At 39.6% G+C, this 14,707-nt stretch overlaps 4 protein-coding genes across 5 annotated transcripts in view; 2 read left to right on the forward strand and 2 right to left on the reverse strand.

Moving 5' to 3' along the window:
• The first annotated feature begins 122 nt into the window (after positions 1 to 122).
• On the forward strand, positions 123 to 2,417 carry mrps7 (mitochondrial ribosomal protein S7). The gene is made up of 5 exons (XM_008416849.2): positions 123 to 238; positions 869 to 1,060; positions 1,143 to 1,206; positions 1,308 to 1,475; positions 1,867 to 2,417. Exons 1-5 carry the CDS (start codon positions 159 to 161, stop codon positions 2,086 to 2,088), a joined length of 726 nt encoding a protein of 241 aa, XP_008415071.2. The 5' UTR covers positions 123 to 158; the 3' UTR covers positions 2,089 to 2,417.
• On the reverse strand, positions 2,301 to 6,298 carry mif4gdb (MIF4G domain containing b). 2 transcript variants are annotated; one of them, XM_081609938.1, is made up of 6 exons: positions 6,190 to 6,298; positions 5,473 to 5,594; positions 5,218 to 5,327; positions 4,866 to 5,021; positions 4,348 to 4,440; positions 2,301 to 4,127 (listed from the first exon to the last, which is right to left on the reverse strand). In XM_081609938.1, exons 2-6 carry the CDS (start codon positions 5,549 to 5,551, stop codon positions 3,900 to 3,902), a joined length of 666 nt encoding a protein of 221 aa, XP_081466064.1. In that variant the 5' UTR covers positions 5,552 to 5,594; positions 6,190 to 6,298; the 3' UTR covers positions 2,301 to 3,899. The 2 variants fall into 2 exon arrangements, with proteins under 2 accessions (XP_081466064.1, XP_081466065.1); XM_081609939.1 differs by having other exon boundaries at positions 6,187 to 6,277.
• Positions 6,299 to 6,808: 510 nt separating this feature from the next.
• On the forward strand, positions 6,809 to 11,388 carry slc25a19 (solute carrier family 25 member 19). Its single transcript, XM_081609940.1, has 7 exons — positions 6,809 to 6,939; positions 7,164 to 7,319; positions 7,603 to 7,758; positions 7,858 to 8,028; positions 8,325 to 8,505; positions 9,061 to 9,191; positions 9,277 to 11,388. The coding sequence occupies exons 2-7, from the start codon at positions 7,188 to 7,190 to the stop codon at positions 9,472 to 9,474; spliced, it is 969 nt and encodes a 322-aa protein (XP_081466066.1). The 5' UTR covers positions 6,809 to 6,939; positions 7,164 to 7,187; the 3' UTR covers positions 9,475 to 11,388.
• Positions 11,389 to 11,674: 286 nt separating this feature from the next.
• The window catches only part of LOC103469328 (cytoplasmic phosphatidylinositol transfer protein 1-like), a 64,816-nt gene continuing 61,783 nt past the window's right edge, over positions 11,675 to 14,707 (reverse strand). Inside the window, exon 9 of the mRNA XM_081609946.1 lies at positions 11,675 to 12,857. Coding sequence (XP_081466072.1) covers positions 12,547 to 12,857 — 311 coding nt within the window. The 3' untranslated portion in view covers positions 11,675 to 12,546. The remainder of the gene's footprint in view (positions 12,858 to 14,707) is intronic.

The following is a 14,707-nucleotide window of genomic DNA, read 5'->3' on the forward strand; positions in this document are numbered from 1 at the left end:
TAATTTAAAAAGTTCAGTTTTATTGAGATACTCGAAATACATCTCTAAATTAACAAAATATTTACTTTTTTAAAGTTTTTAGTGGCATGCTGGTATTAATCTCCTCACTCGAGTCCACTTGGTGGCGGTAATGGGCTAAAATATCACCAACTAACTGAATGAAACAACAAGAAGAAGACAGTCACATTTTCAAGATGGCTGCCTCCATCTCAGGATTACTAAAACCTTGGACACCGAGGTAAATCTAACTTTTTGGACGTCGACAGGTCATAAGCAAATGTTAATCGAATCCATGCCGGCTCTTCTGCTGTGTTTTTAAATATTTTTTTTAATTAAATATTAAATCTGGGATCTGTTGTAGCTAACGCTTTGTTAAACCAGGAGCAGTTTTTCGGTATTAAAGCGCTACTTACGTCTTACACAATTTCTATGCATAGTTCAAATCCTGTATGTAATTTATGGAGAACCATGGAAGGTATGGGATGGAATATTAATTGTATTGAAAAGAGCTGCAAATAGCAGATTTAACAAGACTTATTGAATTTGTTGGGAGCATTGACAACTGCTGCTTAGAGGAAACATAAGAAATTTCATGTCTTGTTTGAAATGCTTTGTATAGAGGGGTTTAGTTTATTCAACAAGTTTTGTTAAAATATTAATTTTTTACTACGCACAGGGCCTTCTCTTACAGAGACGGGAGGAATAAATTTCAACCCGTTATCAGTATTAAAACTAATTGTAATGTGTGAATAAAATAAAATAAAAAAATACTTGCATCAAGCCAAATCGACAATACATATTTTTTTGTCCGTCTTGCGATCATTTAAACACCACAATAACAGTGCTTCCTCGTTTTCGTCGTGGGCAGAGTGCTCCTGGTGAGATGGAGCAGATACAACCCTTACTATCTGGAGCCAGAGGTCAGGAAGGAGGCCTACAGCCGCCCGGAGAGCGAGCTGAGTGCCGAGGAGAAGGAGGAGCGGGAGCTGAAAAAGCTCCGACCCATCAAAGCTGCTACCAATTCAGCGACGAGCTCCCTTTTCAACGACCCCGTCCTCAGGTGATTTTACAGCCTCAGGAAACAAAACCGCAGCTGCGCTTAAGGTTCATGTCAACCAATCGTGTCTCTGTCCGCTTCTCAGTAAATTCATCAACATGATGATGAAACACGGAGAGAAGACTTTGTCCAGAGAGATTATGATGCAGGTAAATGAAACGCTTTTCAAAAATTAACCTCTTGTTGGTTTCCAGGCAAAACAATAATTAACACCTCTTTTATTTTTTTTTTTCTTCCTTTATTTTCTCAGACGCTGGAAAATATAAAGAGGAAGCAGGTGGAGAAATACCACAAAGCTACAGATGGGCAAAAGGGAGGGATTGAATGCAATCCCTACGTCATTTTTCACCAGGCCCTGGAGAACTGCAAGCCCGTCGTTGCGCTGGCCAGCATTCAGAAAGGTGGAAAATACTATCAGGTCAGTGAGAAGGCAAAAATAAAGCTCTTTTGTTGATAATAACAACAGGATTCCTGTGGAAAAGCTTAGAATTTGAGTTCACTACTTTCCTGGTTTGAAATTAGAACAAGGAAAAAAACAAAACAATTTCCAAGGTTTGTCTAAATATTATTTCCTCCCCTCTCTTTTCCTTATGTCCATCTATCCATAGTTTTGTGTCCTCCGTTTCCTTCCAGGTTTTATTCTTTTTAGCTTATTTTATTTAACTTTGATATTTAAATGTTAATATGAGCACAAAAAGGCATAAATGTGTAGGAACCCAATGACGAGAGCAGAATAAACATCTGAAACAGTGTTGCATCTCTTGTTTTTTTTTTTAGGTTTAATCCTCTCTCATCTCAATCCCGTCTAGGTGCCCATCCCGGTTACGGGCAACCGCCAGCGCTTCCTGGCGATGAAGTGGATGATCACCGAGTGCAGGGAAAACAAACACAGGCGCACGCACATGTACGAAAAGCTCTCCCAGGAGCTGCTCGCCGCTTTCGCAAACGAGGGCAACGTCATCAGGAAGAAGCACGAGCTGCACAAGATGGCCGAGGCCAACAGAGCCTACGCTCACTACCGCTGGTGGTAGACGGAAAGCTGCGCTGGACTCTCAACATGTGCGTTGAAGATTGACCAACTCCTGTTGTAAATAGTGAATATTTGTCGAGATGGGACTGTGTCCAGGAGACCGGGGAACGACTCACCGATGGGGTTTTGTAGGAAAGGAACCGAATCGTGAGTCGAACCTCCGCTGAATTGTTTGACAACCAAATGCAACCGGAGTGAGAAAACAGTTCAAGATTTATTTAAAACAAATACGTTTAATATGCAACACAACGAGTAGAAAAACAGAACAGAGAAATGTAAAAGTATTGCCACTTTGTAAGAAAAATACCAAAATAAACTGCTGTCAGGTTCTGTGGCCTGTCCTGTGTGGTTAAATGATTTTCCGTGAGTTCTGAACATTCAGGCTGGCTTTTACCAAATACACCAGGAATACAAATACAAAAACAAATCAGGTTATTGTGACCCTGAAGCCAGTTAAGCTAGAGTTGTTTAACCTCTGTTAGAAAATGTAGGTTCAGAGCTACGGGTCGAACTCTTCTCGTTTTCAACCATAAAATAAATCCACATTGGTCAAAACCTGCTGAATTTGGTCAAATATTACAAAAATTTGCCATAATTTTTTTTTTTTAGCTTATTCAGCTTTAAAGCCAAGGTCTGCTAGTAAAACAACCTCCTGATGCGTGGATCAAAAGAGGCACTAATCAGCTGATTTCCAAAGATCCGGAGGTGAACCTTAAGATTTTTTTTTTGTTTTGTTCTCTAAACACCCCAAAAACTATATTTCAACTGATCCCCTTTGTTTTGAGCTCAACAGACTGAGATAAAACAGTTGTCTATTTTGAAACATTGAATTGAAATATTCACTTTCTGTTTAAATCGAAACTACATCTGCAGCAACGTTTCTTCCTACAAAGCCAATATTCTGGCAATAAACTCCAGAATTTAAGCTAAATTAATGACGTTTTTAAGTGAAATAGTTCTAAGCAAACAACAAAGAGATCATCAGGTCAAATGTGGAAATCGGTATTGGCCTGTAAAAGCCTGATTGGTTCATCTCCGATTTAAAGAAATGTCACGTTGAGAGCCCAACTTCCTACGATTTAATGAGAAAACCCTCAGACGTCAGGAAAATGTTGATGCTCAGAGAATGTCGGCACTACTTCAACACAAAGTTAACCTTTTGATCCACAACATATATATATATATATATATATATATATATAAGTTTTAAAAGTGAGGGATTCGACATTTTAGTCTTCCAACTGAAGCTGTGACAAGAAATAAAAATCCCTGAATAAAGACGGCGCTTCAAGTGACAAACTGGCCTCGCATCAAACGGTAACAAGAATCCTACTGCTTAACAGCAACTTTAGTCTTTTATTTACTCCTATACTTCACACAGGAAATGTCTTAACGCTCCCTGCAAGTATTCCAACACGATACCAACAATAGCATAAAGTTAAATCAGTCCGAATCTGACTGGAATGTCTTGTTTTTAACTCCAAAAATTTGGTAAACAGTTCCTACAAAACAGGAATGCAAAAAAAAGATAGTTTTTTTTTTTAAATGTCAGAACTTTTCGGTTTTGAATCAAAGCGTGTCGGAATGTGGCAGAAACTTTTAAGAACTAAAAACCTCAAACTATTGCACATTCCACATCCGTCACATTCCAAACCTTGATAAAACGCAGGAAATGACGCAGCAAAAAAAAAATCCTCTTCCCCCCCCCGTCTCCGATTACCGTGGAAGATGTCGCTTTCTGCCGTTGAAGCTGCTGGTGTGGTAATCAGTGGTGACCAAAGGAAAGCGTCCAAGGCGCGCGAGTCGCCCGTCTCAATCGGCGATTTCGCTGTAGTAATACTTGTGGGCGGTGCTGCTGAGCATCCAGCCGCCGGCCCTGAACTCCAGGACCTCCAGCAGCAGGAGGCGAGCCATGGAGGTCAGGCCCTCCTGCAGGAGAAAGCCGTCCCTCAGCAGGAAGAACAGCTCGTCCATCCGCTGGCTGTTCACCTTCTCCAGCTGCTCCCCGATGCGATGCAGCTGCAGCACCAGGCAGTCCACCTGCAGCGGAGAGGAAGAAGACGTTATCCCCCAAAACCACCAATTGCATAAAACGAGGAAGGATCTACTCCACAACTCGAAGGAGCTTTGCCTGATCTTACAGCCTAAAAAAACTGGGAGATACTGGGGATGGTGAGGAACTACTTCTTCTAGAACATAAAGAGAATATTCCTACTCTACTCAGACCCGTTTACGTTTAGACACACGATGGTGACCTCACCTCTTCCTCGTTCAGCAGAGCGTCTGGTTGCGCCAGCCTCATTAGACAGTCGTACACAGGCAGGACCAGGGCCACCATTGGCATGTTGTTCACCTGAAACAGTCAAGCAATATGTTACTAAGCATATCAATTAAAACATTTTTTTTAGCTTATTTAGCTTTAAAGCCATGTTCTGCTGGTAAAACAACCTCCTGATGCGTGGGTCAAAAGAGGCACTAATCAGCTAATTTTCAAAGATCCGGAGGTGAACCTTAAGCTTTTTTTTTGTTTTTGTTGTTGTTCTCTAAACGCACCCCAAAAAACTATATTTCAACTGATCCCCTTTGTTTTGAGCTCAACAGACTGAAGGACGTTATGAAGGACGTTGCATACGTCAGGTTCAATGTAAAGTTTCACTGGGCAACGCCTCCGTAACGCAGTGGAATGTTTAACACAAGCATCTTTGATCAGGCACATTTTGGAATATTTCTCTAAATATCATAGTAAAAAAAAAAGCGCAAAATGTCTGCTGCTCATACCTTGAGGTAGTCAAAGATGTTGCAGATGAACGTGACGTAGCAAACCCAGCCCTGCAGCGAGCGTTTCCTCGTCTCCTCACGCTCCTTGAACTCCTGCTGCAGGCGGTTCAGCAGGTGCCTCCGAAACACGGTTCCATTGTTTTGCTTGGCCTCAGCCTAGTAAGGAATTAAGTGAAAAAAAAGTTATACATATATATAATATATATATATATATATATATATATATATATATATATATATATATATATATATATGTGCAAGGCAAATCATGCAGTGTTTTTACACTTAATTACAAATATTCTGAAAAGGAACAAAATGTGAAATAAACCAGAGAGCCGTCGGTTCTTCTGACCTGCACAATCGTGTAGCAAATACGGCCGGCCTCTTTGCTGAACAAGTGGTCCTTTAGCGACTGGTTCACCAGGATGTTGGAGACCTTCTCCAGGTTCACAGAACTTGGATCTGAAAGAAAGAAGAGAGCTTTTAGAATACGCATGCACAAGTCAAAGAGTAATTTATGACAACTGACTTTTTTTTTTTTGTTGGTCCACATAGATGTAGACATTTTTATAATGTTTGATAATCACACAGTGAGGTAATAACTGACCTTTCAAGGCTGTTTTTAGCAGTTTCTGTGTATCCACGTCAAATGACTGGATCCTATAGTCCTCGTTGCAGTTTTCCATTATATATGGTAAAAGTACACGATTACACCAGGGACCTCTCACTCTGTAAAGAAGATCAGACGGGGTCACTGCAACAGGTCTTTCCCAGAGCACAATGCGACTCTTTCAAAGACAGAGAAACCGGGACAACAAAACACTAAATCCTGTGGAGTCATCAAACTGGCTGCTCCACTCAGCTCATTCACTGCGGGACAGAGAGGGTTTAGGCTACGTCTGGTCAGCTGAAACATGTGTGCAGAAGTCATGTTTCAGCAAGGAAACATGTCAAAAGTCTTTATTTTTTGAAAAGCTAGCCAAAAAACCTGGTATAAAACGACGTTATCTGAGCTGTGACGTCTAAAGTTATAAGTTAGCGCAAGGTATTGTTTTGCAGGGTGAATAGACTTTTCTAAAAATGAATAAAAATGGCTGTTTTCTAATGGATGTACACTTTGATAACCTTAGTATATGCTTTCGATGAGCCGAGCCTTGCTAACGTCAAGGAAATCAGATTCAAATCTCAACGAAACAACCACAAAGTATTCAAACGCAAAAATCTGAACTCTACAGAGATGCTACATGAATTTACTGATTAGCTTCACATTGCAAAGTTTGAGATAAAATGTGCCTATTTAACGCATTTAGACTGATCTTACCACCTGAATCAAGGAGCGAAGACTTCCATCTACACGGCTCTTCGAAGATCAACTAGTACCTTCAAGATGAGTCCCTTCTTTCTCTAAACATAAAGGAGTTCGCGTGCATAGACTTCGGGAAGAACACGTTCTTTAGGCGCCATCTGGTGGGTGATGGATTATTATTATTATTATTATTATTATTATTATTATTATTATTATTATTATTATTATTATTATTATTATTATTATTATTAAAAAACCCAAACATAGCTAAAAAAGAATTTGACGAATAACGAAAGAAATAAGTAAAACTGAAGTAACTCAAATTTAAAAATCTAAACTCAAAAAGATATTTGCGAAAAATGTTTTATTTAAACTGAAATAAATTTTAGTTTTACTTATTTTTATTTAATAAATGAATTGTTTTTCAAGACTGGTACCTGTAAAGTAAACATAAATATTTAGTTTGTAATAATAATAATAATAATAATAATAATAATAATAATAATAATAATAATAATAATAATAATAATGATAGGTTGTTTAGTTACATCTGAAAACCTGAAATGCAGAGATAGCAGTTTGTTTCAGTACGGGCGTAGATCATCTTGTCGTTATATTTCAGCTTTGAAATATAGCGCATGCGCTGTTTTACTAAACGGAAGTGTCATTAATAGTTTGTAGTAACCGAATGCAGCTGTTGTCTCTTTCGTTTTGTATTTGTGGTGCTGAGTCTCTGCTGTTACATTAATGAAGGATTTCCAGTGTAAGGTAGAATCTGTCCGCCTCTCTTTTGGAAACTTCAACAGCTGCTGTGTTGTTAGCCTAACTTAGCTCGACCCAACTTTCCCCTCTTTGTCCTCCACATGTTGTCGTTGATGATTTTTATATTGTAAAATTTTAAATGAGATTGTTACTATTAATCTCTTGCACAACCAAATTATGTCAGGTTATAAATTGAATAAAACATTTTTTTCTTTTTTGCCTCTCCCAAGTGTTGATAAGAGTGCTGTATAGACATGGTGGGATATGATCCCAGGGCTAATAGTGGATCTCCTACCCCAGAAGAGGCAGCCCTGGCTGGGTCAGCTGGTGGAATGGTTACCAGAGCACTTATCAGTCCATTTGATGTTATTAAAATCCGTTTTCAGGTAATAATTTCAATCTACGTCTTGTTTGTGTAATATGACTGCTGCACCAGGTGGTGGCATAGGAGGAATGTTAAAGATGCAGCCAGTTGAAATTTCGATTAAATCATAATAAAGCTGTATTCACATGGGATTGTGATCATGATGAGCCTATTGTTTTTCTTCCACAATGGAATTATGTCAAGGATTTAAAATATGTGCATCATCATCGTCATTTAATTTAGTTTGAGAAAATCTAATCATGTAGTGTACATCACATGCTGATCAGCAGCTTCTGTCCCCTCAGCTGCAGATCGAGCGCGTGTCATCACAAAGACGCGAAGGAAAATACTGGGGAATATTTCAGGCATCCCGAAGTATTTATTCAGAGGAGGGTCTCACTGCTTTCTGGAAAGGTCACACACCAGCGCAGCTCCTCTCTATCTGCTTTGGAGCCGTCCAGGTAAATATTAGAAATGTGGAACTGTGTGTCAACACTACTGAAATAAACATTTTCCAGGACAAAAAAATATTAACTGGTTGTGCGTTTGTCCACTTGCAGTTTGTCAGTTTTGAGTTTCTGACCAAGATGGTTCACAAGTCGACATCGTACGACAGCCGGACTCCAGGAGTTCATTTTTTCTGTGGAGGCTTGGCAGCCTGCTCTGCTACAGTGGCCTGCCAGCCTCTGGACACGCTGAGGACACGCTTCGCAGCTCAGGGAGAACCCAAGGTAGAACATTAGCCTGCTTTTACTTTGATTTAATCCGTGTATCTTTTAGATGAGTAGTTATGTAATGCATGATATTGATGGCAAAAGTTAGTCACAAGTTAGAGTCACACTCCTTTAGTTAAAAAAATAAAAAGTGTCATACTAAATAACATGTTCCTTAACACATGTGTGGCTGTCAGTGTCATATTATTAGCCAGACTCTTCCCAGACTTACCACTCAGTTGCATGCCCTCACATAGTGGAGTTAATTATTGACTGCAGGTTTCCCAGGTCAAATCCCTTTCCTGTCTCCTCAGGTTTACAGTAACTTGCGGTATGCCGTGTCCACGATGTGGCGCTCTGAGGGACCTGTGGCGTTTTACCGCGGCCTGTCTCCTACCCTGGTTGCAGTGTTTCCTTATTCTGGGCTGCAATTCTTCTTCTACAATGTCTTTAAGCAGCTTTTGGCTCCTCCACCTAAATCCAAAGACTCAGGAGGTCAGTGAAGACACGGTTTGTTGGGAAGAGAAAAACCACTAAGATTTTAGATCAATAAAAGTATTTAAGTGCTGAGGAAATTTTTGAAAAGGAAAAAATAAAAGTCTTTCTGTATTGAAATAAACATTCTTATCATACAGATAGCTCACTCTAACATTTATATTTCAGATTTTTTTCAGTGATTAAAAAAAAATCTCTCAATGAATTTATTGAGTAACAAATTATATGTGATTTTCTACTTGACTGAGATGAACAGGTACTGATGGGGAACTGTAAGTGAGTAGTAACTGCTTACCTTTGCTTTATTTTGATGACCTCCTCAAATTTAATCAAACAACATTTGAAATGGGTTTTTTTTTCAGGTCAGTTCTGAATCTTATTTTTCTGTATAATTTCTAAGGTTTGGCATCAAAATCACAACCTGTGTGTCCTTTCATCTAATTACAGAGCAACCCCTTTAATCCTTTCAGAAACCAATGTCAGACTCTGCTGAGCCATGTCATTTATAGCTTTTTAGTTCTGCACACGCATTTTTGTGTGTCCCTTCTTTTACAGGAAACGTGAGAAGCCTGATCTGTGGCAGTGGAGCGGGAATTATCAGTAAAACCCTCACATACCCCTTCGATTTGTTCAAAAAGAGGCTGCAGGTGGCGGGCTTTGAGAAAGCCCGCGCTCACTTCGGACAGGTAGGGTCCTGATGCTGAACCACAGCGTCGAGGCAAATGACCTTCACCTCACGTGTCGGCATTGTCACCTGTTTCTGCCGTACAGGTGCGGACCTACACAGGCCTGATAGACTGCGCGGTTCAAATAGTCAAAGAGGAAGGGATCCGAGGCTGCTTCAAAGGCCTCTCTCCCAGCCTTCTGAAGGCCGCGCTGTCCACAGGCTTCACCTTCTTCTGGTATGAGTTCTTCCTCAACGTCCTGTGCAACATTAGGGAAAAACGGGAAGGCCAAAAGGAGAGATGACGCGTAATGAAAAAAACGACATAGGAAATGAGGCAATCACGCACATTATAAACGCACTAATGCCTTGTTGCACTGAACACGTCACTCAGCCGGGAAACTGAGCGGGTTTATTTGGGTTTCTATGGTGTTTACAAATGTTAAGCAAGTGGATAAATGTCTACACGAAATGACATGTTGCTGTATCATTTACTTTTATTTTGTAAGCATTATATTTTTGTTGAGGAGTTTGTATCTTGCTTGACTCTTGCGCACAACAATGTCAAGTTTGTTTCAGTGTTAAATAATCAAATTCTATTGATAATCGATTGTCATCTGGTGGCGACAAAACGGTTTTCAAGCCGTATCGGAGACAAAGCAGCTGAAACCTCTCTGGGTCCACTGGGTCGACTAATCAAATCAGATAAAGTTGGTCGCGAACGTCATGGTGTCACGACCATCACTTTTCCTGAAAATAATTCAATTACTGACCAAAGACTAGGTAGAAAGTTATAAGTCGTTTTTTCACACATGCTGACCAGCAATTGGTAATTCTGCAGGGACCCAACTTGTCCAGAATGGACAGCAGAAGGAAATGTGTGTCAAAAAATGTGTTGATTGGCCAAACAGTGAGCACTGTTCACCAGACCCAGTGACTGGCTGCTACACGCATCAGTGTGCATCTTCAGCCATTGATCAGGTTTGATGGTATATATGAGGCTAATCTTCCTCAGCAATTATCCGGCATCTCAGACATCTCTCCTACCAGGAAACTGCAAAATGTTGTCTTACGTAAGCCTAAAATATGACTCGGTCCCTATCAAATGGGGACTAAAGTGTGTGCAAGGCATTTTCTGTCTGGTGACCCTCAGTTGCCACTTTCAGTAATGCCACCACTTATCCACTTTGATGGCCATGTTGGCTTTCTGTTCCCAATATGTTTGAACTTTGCCACTGTCTCCATGCTGGCTGTCCAAATGCGTTGAGTGCTTGTTATCAGCCTCAGATTCAGCTGAAAATACGCTGACGGACACATGTTTGCAAAGCTTCTTGTAAAGATGTGTAAAAATGCATATTTTTTAAAATTGCTATAGCTTTGACCTCTCCTCTTTGCACCATTTTTCTAAATAACCCAGACTTTTGGGTCCCCTGTTACGCTCTCTTCATGTGCAATTTTTCAGCTGGCGATCAGCATATACATGTTGATTTATCAATATGTTTTGAATAAATTACCTCTTTAAGTCATTTATGGCACAATTTTTCCTAGAGAGGGCAAAACATTTAGACTGAAAAAAATCCTGGTCCTTGAAACAGACCAAGAGGATCGCTGATCCTTTACTGTCTTCAGTCTCATCATATTTATGATCCAGGAAATTTAGGAGGTCATTGAGAACTAACGAGAAATTCTCATTAAGTAAGAGAACGATTTCTTAACATAGGATTTTCCTCTCCACCAAGTAAATGCTGCTGCTCTGCTTGCTTCTCAGACTCTGGTCTGTCTTCTTCTTTTGTTTTGTGTCGCATCGCTACGTCACACTTGTTGTGGATCCTGTTTCTGTTCTCTGCTCAAAATGGATCAGAGAACAGAATGGATCTTCTGCACTCGAAGATGACAGATTGAAAGCACACGAGAACAAAGTTAAAGGGATTTATCAAATGCGGTGGATATGTCTTGGCAGGTAAACACCTTGGTGAAAGTTTAACCTGAACTTTGCACATTTTCTGCTCAGTTTTACGGTTGTTACCTTGTATATTCTTGGACACGTGATATTTATTTTGATATTCACTTTATTTAGTGGGAAAAACCAAATGGAACCTTAAAGTTTATAACTTGTTTAAATGTCTCACTTTGAGTTAAACTTACTGACCTTTGTTGCTTCATGTGTTTATATGGTCTTCATTTCTTTGTGAATAAAATGTACAACCACACTGCTAAAACTGAGTTATTTTTGGTCTGTTGAAGAGAAACATTATTTTAACAAGGGTTTCTATTCAAACAAACTGTAAACCTAAACCACTTGTACATGGCAAGGATTAAAATTCAATATATAAATTAATATAGAAATGTTTAATTTTTCTTCTCCTGCACAATTACTTTCCACTGATCTTATATGATCTTGATAAAGTTTATCACTGTAATGCTCAAAATATGAAAGATTTGAAGGACATACACATTTGCTCTAAGGTATTTAATCATATTAATAAAGACTCAAGTTATGACTAGTAGCTTCAGATGTGATTTAATTTGATTTACCGCATACAAAACTTTACTTGAAAATGAACAAAAGGAATATAGCAGCTGAACACCACATGATCACTCGATAAAACCTTGGGTAAAACACGTCAAGTATGACAGCAAAAAGACATAACGATCAATTGACAAATATTTTAAAAGCAGCTTAATGTCAAGTTATACCACCAGGAGACAAAAATATGGCAAAGATAATATAAACGCATACAGATAAAACGGCCTGTAATGTACACAACAGAAATAATAGCAGCTTCATTACTGGAGTTTAAATCTTTTCTTAAGTGCGGACATTGTGTTGATTAAATCATGTTCATGTCATATATACACAATAACCCGATCACTGTACACTTGAGTGTAAAACTATATTTAACTGTCACATTATGCAACTCAATCCGTCGAAACCTCTTTCCCTACGTAAATACAAAGAATGAACAACGACCTCCGGCTAACAAAGACCCAGATGTTTGAAGGTGAAAAAGCAAATCATCTAATTTTGTGCTGAATAAAACTGTAAATCGAGACACCGTGAGTCTGACTGTCTGGGACGGATGTTCTGCTAAAACCAAGAAATGACTGAGATTCTTTGTCGTGTTCTTTGCTGAACAAACTCTGCTTTTGCACCTCAGAGGCTTTGGGAGGGGGCAGACTGTCTACCTGTAAAGGCAGTCTGGGAGCTGCTGACTTTGCTGTAACACCAGGAACACTACTGAGGGGGTCAAGGATGACCAGAACTGTGAAAAGCTTCTGTCACTTAAACTGGCCAGGAGCAAGAGGGGGGGAGCAATATTGGATGTGCAAAGCAAGCATCCTCTACTGATCCGCGGGTCGAGAGCAAGGCTCGGTTCTCATTCGGGTTGTGGACTGGAGTTCCAGGAGAAAAAACTTGGCAGCTTGAAGAGTGAATCCCTGCGGCCTGGATCGGGCAGGGTCAAGGTCTCTGGAGCTGACTTTTTTCTGGGTCGCTCCTTGGGCACAGACAGGAAGTCCGGAGCTTCGGTGGAAAGGGGAGTGGACGGGGCGCTGTTGGGGCCGCTGCGGGCGCTGGACGCCAGAGGGGTCTCTGAGATGGAGATGGCTGGAGGAAAGGTCCCGATTTTCAGATTAGTAGCTTCCTGCGTGGCTCGCTCATACTCCCTCACCTCCTCCATGGTCATGTCTGATGGAATAGAGAAATTAACACAAACTGTGTGACAACGTCCACCCAAATCCAGGCCCAAAGCAAACTATGTAATACGACACCCTGAAAGCTTTAAATACAGAAAAAGGCCTGGGATTTTGTCATTTGAACGTCTGTAGTCTGGTTGGCAAAATTGACATTGTGCGTATTTGGGTAGTTTGTCTTAAGTGAAACTTTTTCCAATAACGATGTAATGGTAGACGGGTATAACCTATTTAGAAAAAAATGACTAGTTTTTCTGTTTTTAACAGGTTGGTTTATTATACAGTGGTTGATGTTGATGTTGATTAAACTTAGTTTCGTTTCTAGCATTCTAGGTACTTTTTCTAGATACCAATAAATCTAATTAGTCTAATATCTAATCATACATTTATGGGCCCAAAACCAATGTTGACTGTCCCATCCAGACATTTTTATCATGGGCACGCTGTGGTTATGTGACGTTAAAAATATAAAGTTGCATGTCATCAATAGACGTGCAGTAATAGATACTATACTCTATAATATTAGCTAAGGAGATGATGCAAAAATTATACAAAAATTGAACTCTGTTAAAACTGTGAGATTACACAATGAAATTAGTAAATAAATTGATGAGCTAACACTGGAGGATTTTAAAACTTTTTTTCAAGGATCGGCCGTCTCAGCCTTTTCAAACTGCCAACACTCTGGCATCGAGATATTAATATATTTAACAGTACAGTCGAGGTTAAGTTGACACAAACAAATAAAAAGCTTTCAACTTTATGACTCATTAGATGGCTGAAAAGAAAAAGCTACTGGAATGCAAAAGACCTTCAGAAAAAGGCTTTAGCTTATGAAATAAGGGCGAACTGCAAAACCAGGACAAAAATCGTCTCTGTGAAACATGAAGACGAAACTGAGGTACAATTATCCTGTTAGAATAAGTTTTTCTCAGGTTAATTGGCTACATTGAGAAAAGGGTGAATGTAAAAAGGTGTAACATTTTATTTCAAGAAGGTTGTCTTTTTCCTCAAACTTCTACATTATTTCAACCATTTCATTTGGTTGCAGCAGAGCAGGAGATGGAAAGACCAGCTGTTATATGAGAGAAAGAAAACAAAATTGCACAAGATGTAGGTTGTTCTATGGCCTCGTTGCTGTGCAAACTTGAACTTTATTAAAACAACAAAAAAAAACGATCTTGAACAGAGGTATTAGTGCAACACAGGCCAAGGACCTCATATAGCTATGTTTATAAAAACCCTACAAACTCTAGCATCTCTTAAACTTTAATACATTTCAAGGAAACATATCCTGTTAAATTTTTATTTGAACTCTTTTACAGATCTGGCGAAAGTTGCTTTGTAGGACTTTGACCAGAGGAGCTAAAATCATTGGGTGGCACAAAAGGGTCACAGTTTAATTGTAGACTCTCCATTGTCTTAGAGTGAGGTCAAAAACACACTAGCTGAAGGATGCAAAAAGACTCCAACTTTTAATAACTGGGTATTTAGTCCCATTAGCTCTAAAGTATCAGTCTGTTTAATTTCATTCACATTTTTTATAGCACTTTGTCAAAAGTCAGTGTTTTTAATCAAGATTCTAAGTGATGGACAAACACAAGGAACCCAGGGGTCCAATGGTAACATTGGAGGAGCTGCAGATATCCACAGCTCAGGTGGGAGAATCTGTTGACACAACAGCAAATAGTTCTGCAATCTAATAAGATGATCTCCATGGAAGTGTTGGAAAAACAGATATGACCCCTGAAGCCCTAAGAAGTCTCATATGCCGTTTAGGGGAAACAGCAAACCTTGGGAAGGAGGTTCCCTTGTCAGATGGGACCAAAATGCAGCCTTTTGGTA

The sequence above is a fragment of the Poecilia reticulata genome, chromosome 8 (assembly GCF_904066995.2).
Source record: "Poecilia reticulata chromosome 8, P_reticulata-male-v2, whole genome shotgun sequence".
Lineage (NCBI taxonomy): Eukaryota > Metazoa > Chordata > Actinopteri > Cyprinodontiformes > Poeciliidae > Poecilia > Poecilia reticulata.

Bases quoted from the DNA above. Each gene is read 5' to 3' on its own strand.
- mrps7 (XM_008416849.2), top strand. From the start codon at position 159: ATGAAACAACAAGAAGAAGACAGTCACATTTTCAAGATGGCTGCCTCC. The intron at 1,061-1,142 runs GTGATTTTACAG...TCCGCTTCTCAG, and splicing joins TTCAACGACCCCGTCCTCAG to TAAATTCATCAACATGATGA. The intron at 1,476-1,866 runs GTCAGTGAGAAG...AATCCCGTCTAG, and splicing joins AAGGTGGAAAATACTATCAG to GTGCCCATCCCGGTTACGGG.
- slc25a19 (XM_081609940.1), top strand. From the start codon at position 7,188: ATGGTGGGATATGATCCCAGGGCTAATAGTGGATCTCCTACCCCAGAA. The intron at 7,759-7,857 runs GTAAATATTAGA...GTCCACTTGCAG, and splicing joins TCTGCTTTGGAGCCGTCCAG to TTTGTCAGTTTTGAGTTTCT. The intron at 8,506-9,060 runs GTCAGTGAAGAC...CTTCTTTTACAG, and splicing joins TAAATCCAAAGACTCAGGAG to GAAACGTGAGAAGCCTGATC.
- mif4gdb (XM_081609938.1), bottom strand. From the start codon at position 5,551: ATGGAAAACTGCAACGAGGACTATAGGATCCAGTCATTTGACGTGGAT. The intron at 5,022-5,217 runs GTCAGAAGAACC...ATTCCTTACTAG, and splicing joins TTTGCTACACGATTGTGCAG to GCTGAGGCCAAGCAAAACAA. The intron at 4,441-4,865 runs GTATGAGCAGCA...TGACTGTTTCAG, and splicing joins ACATCTTTGACTACCTCAAG to GTGAACAACATGCCAATGGT.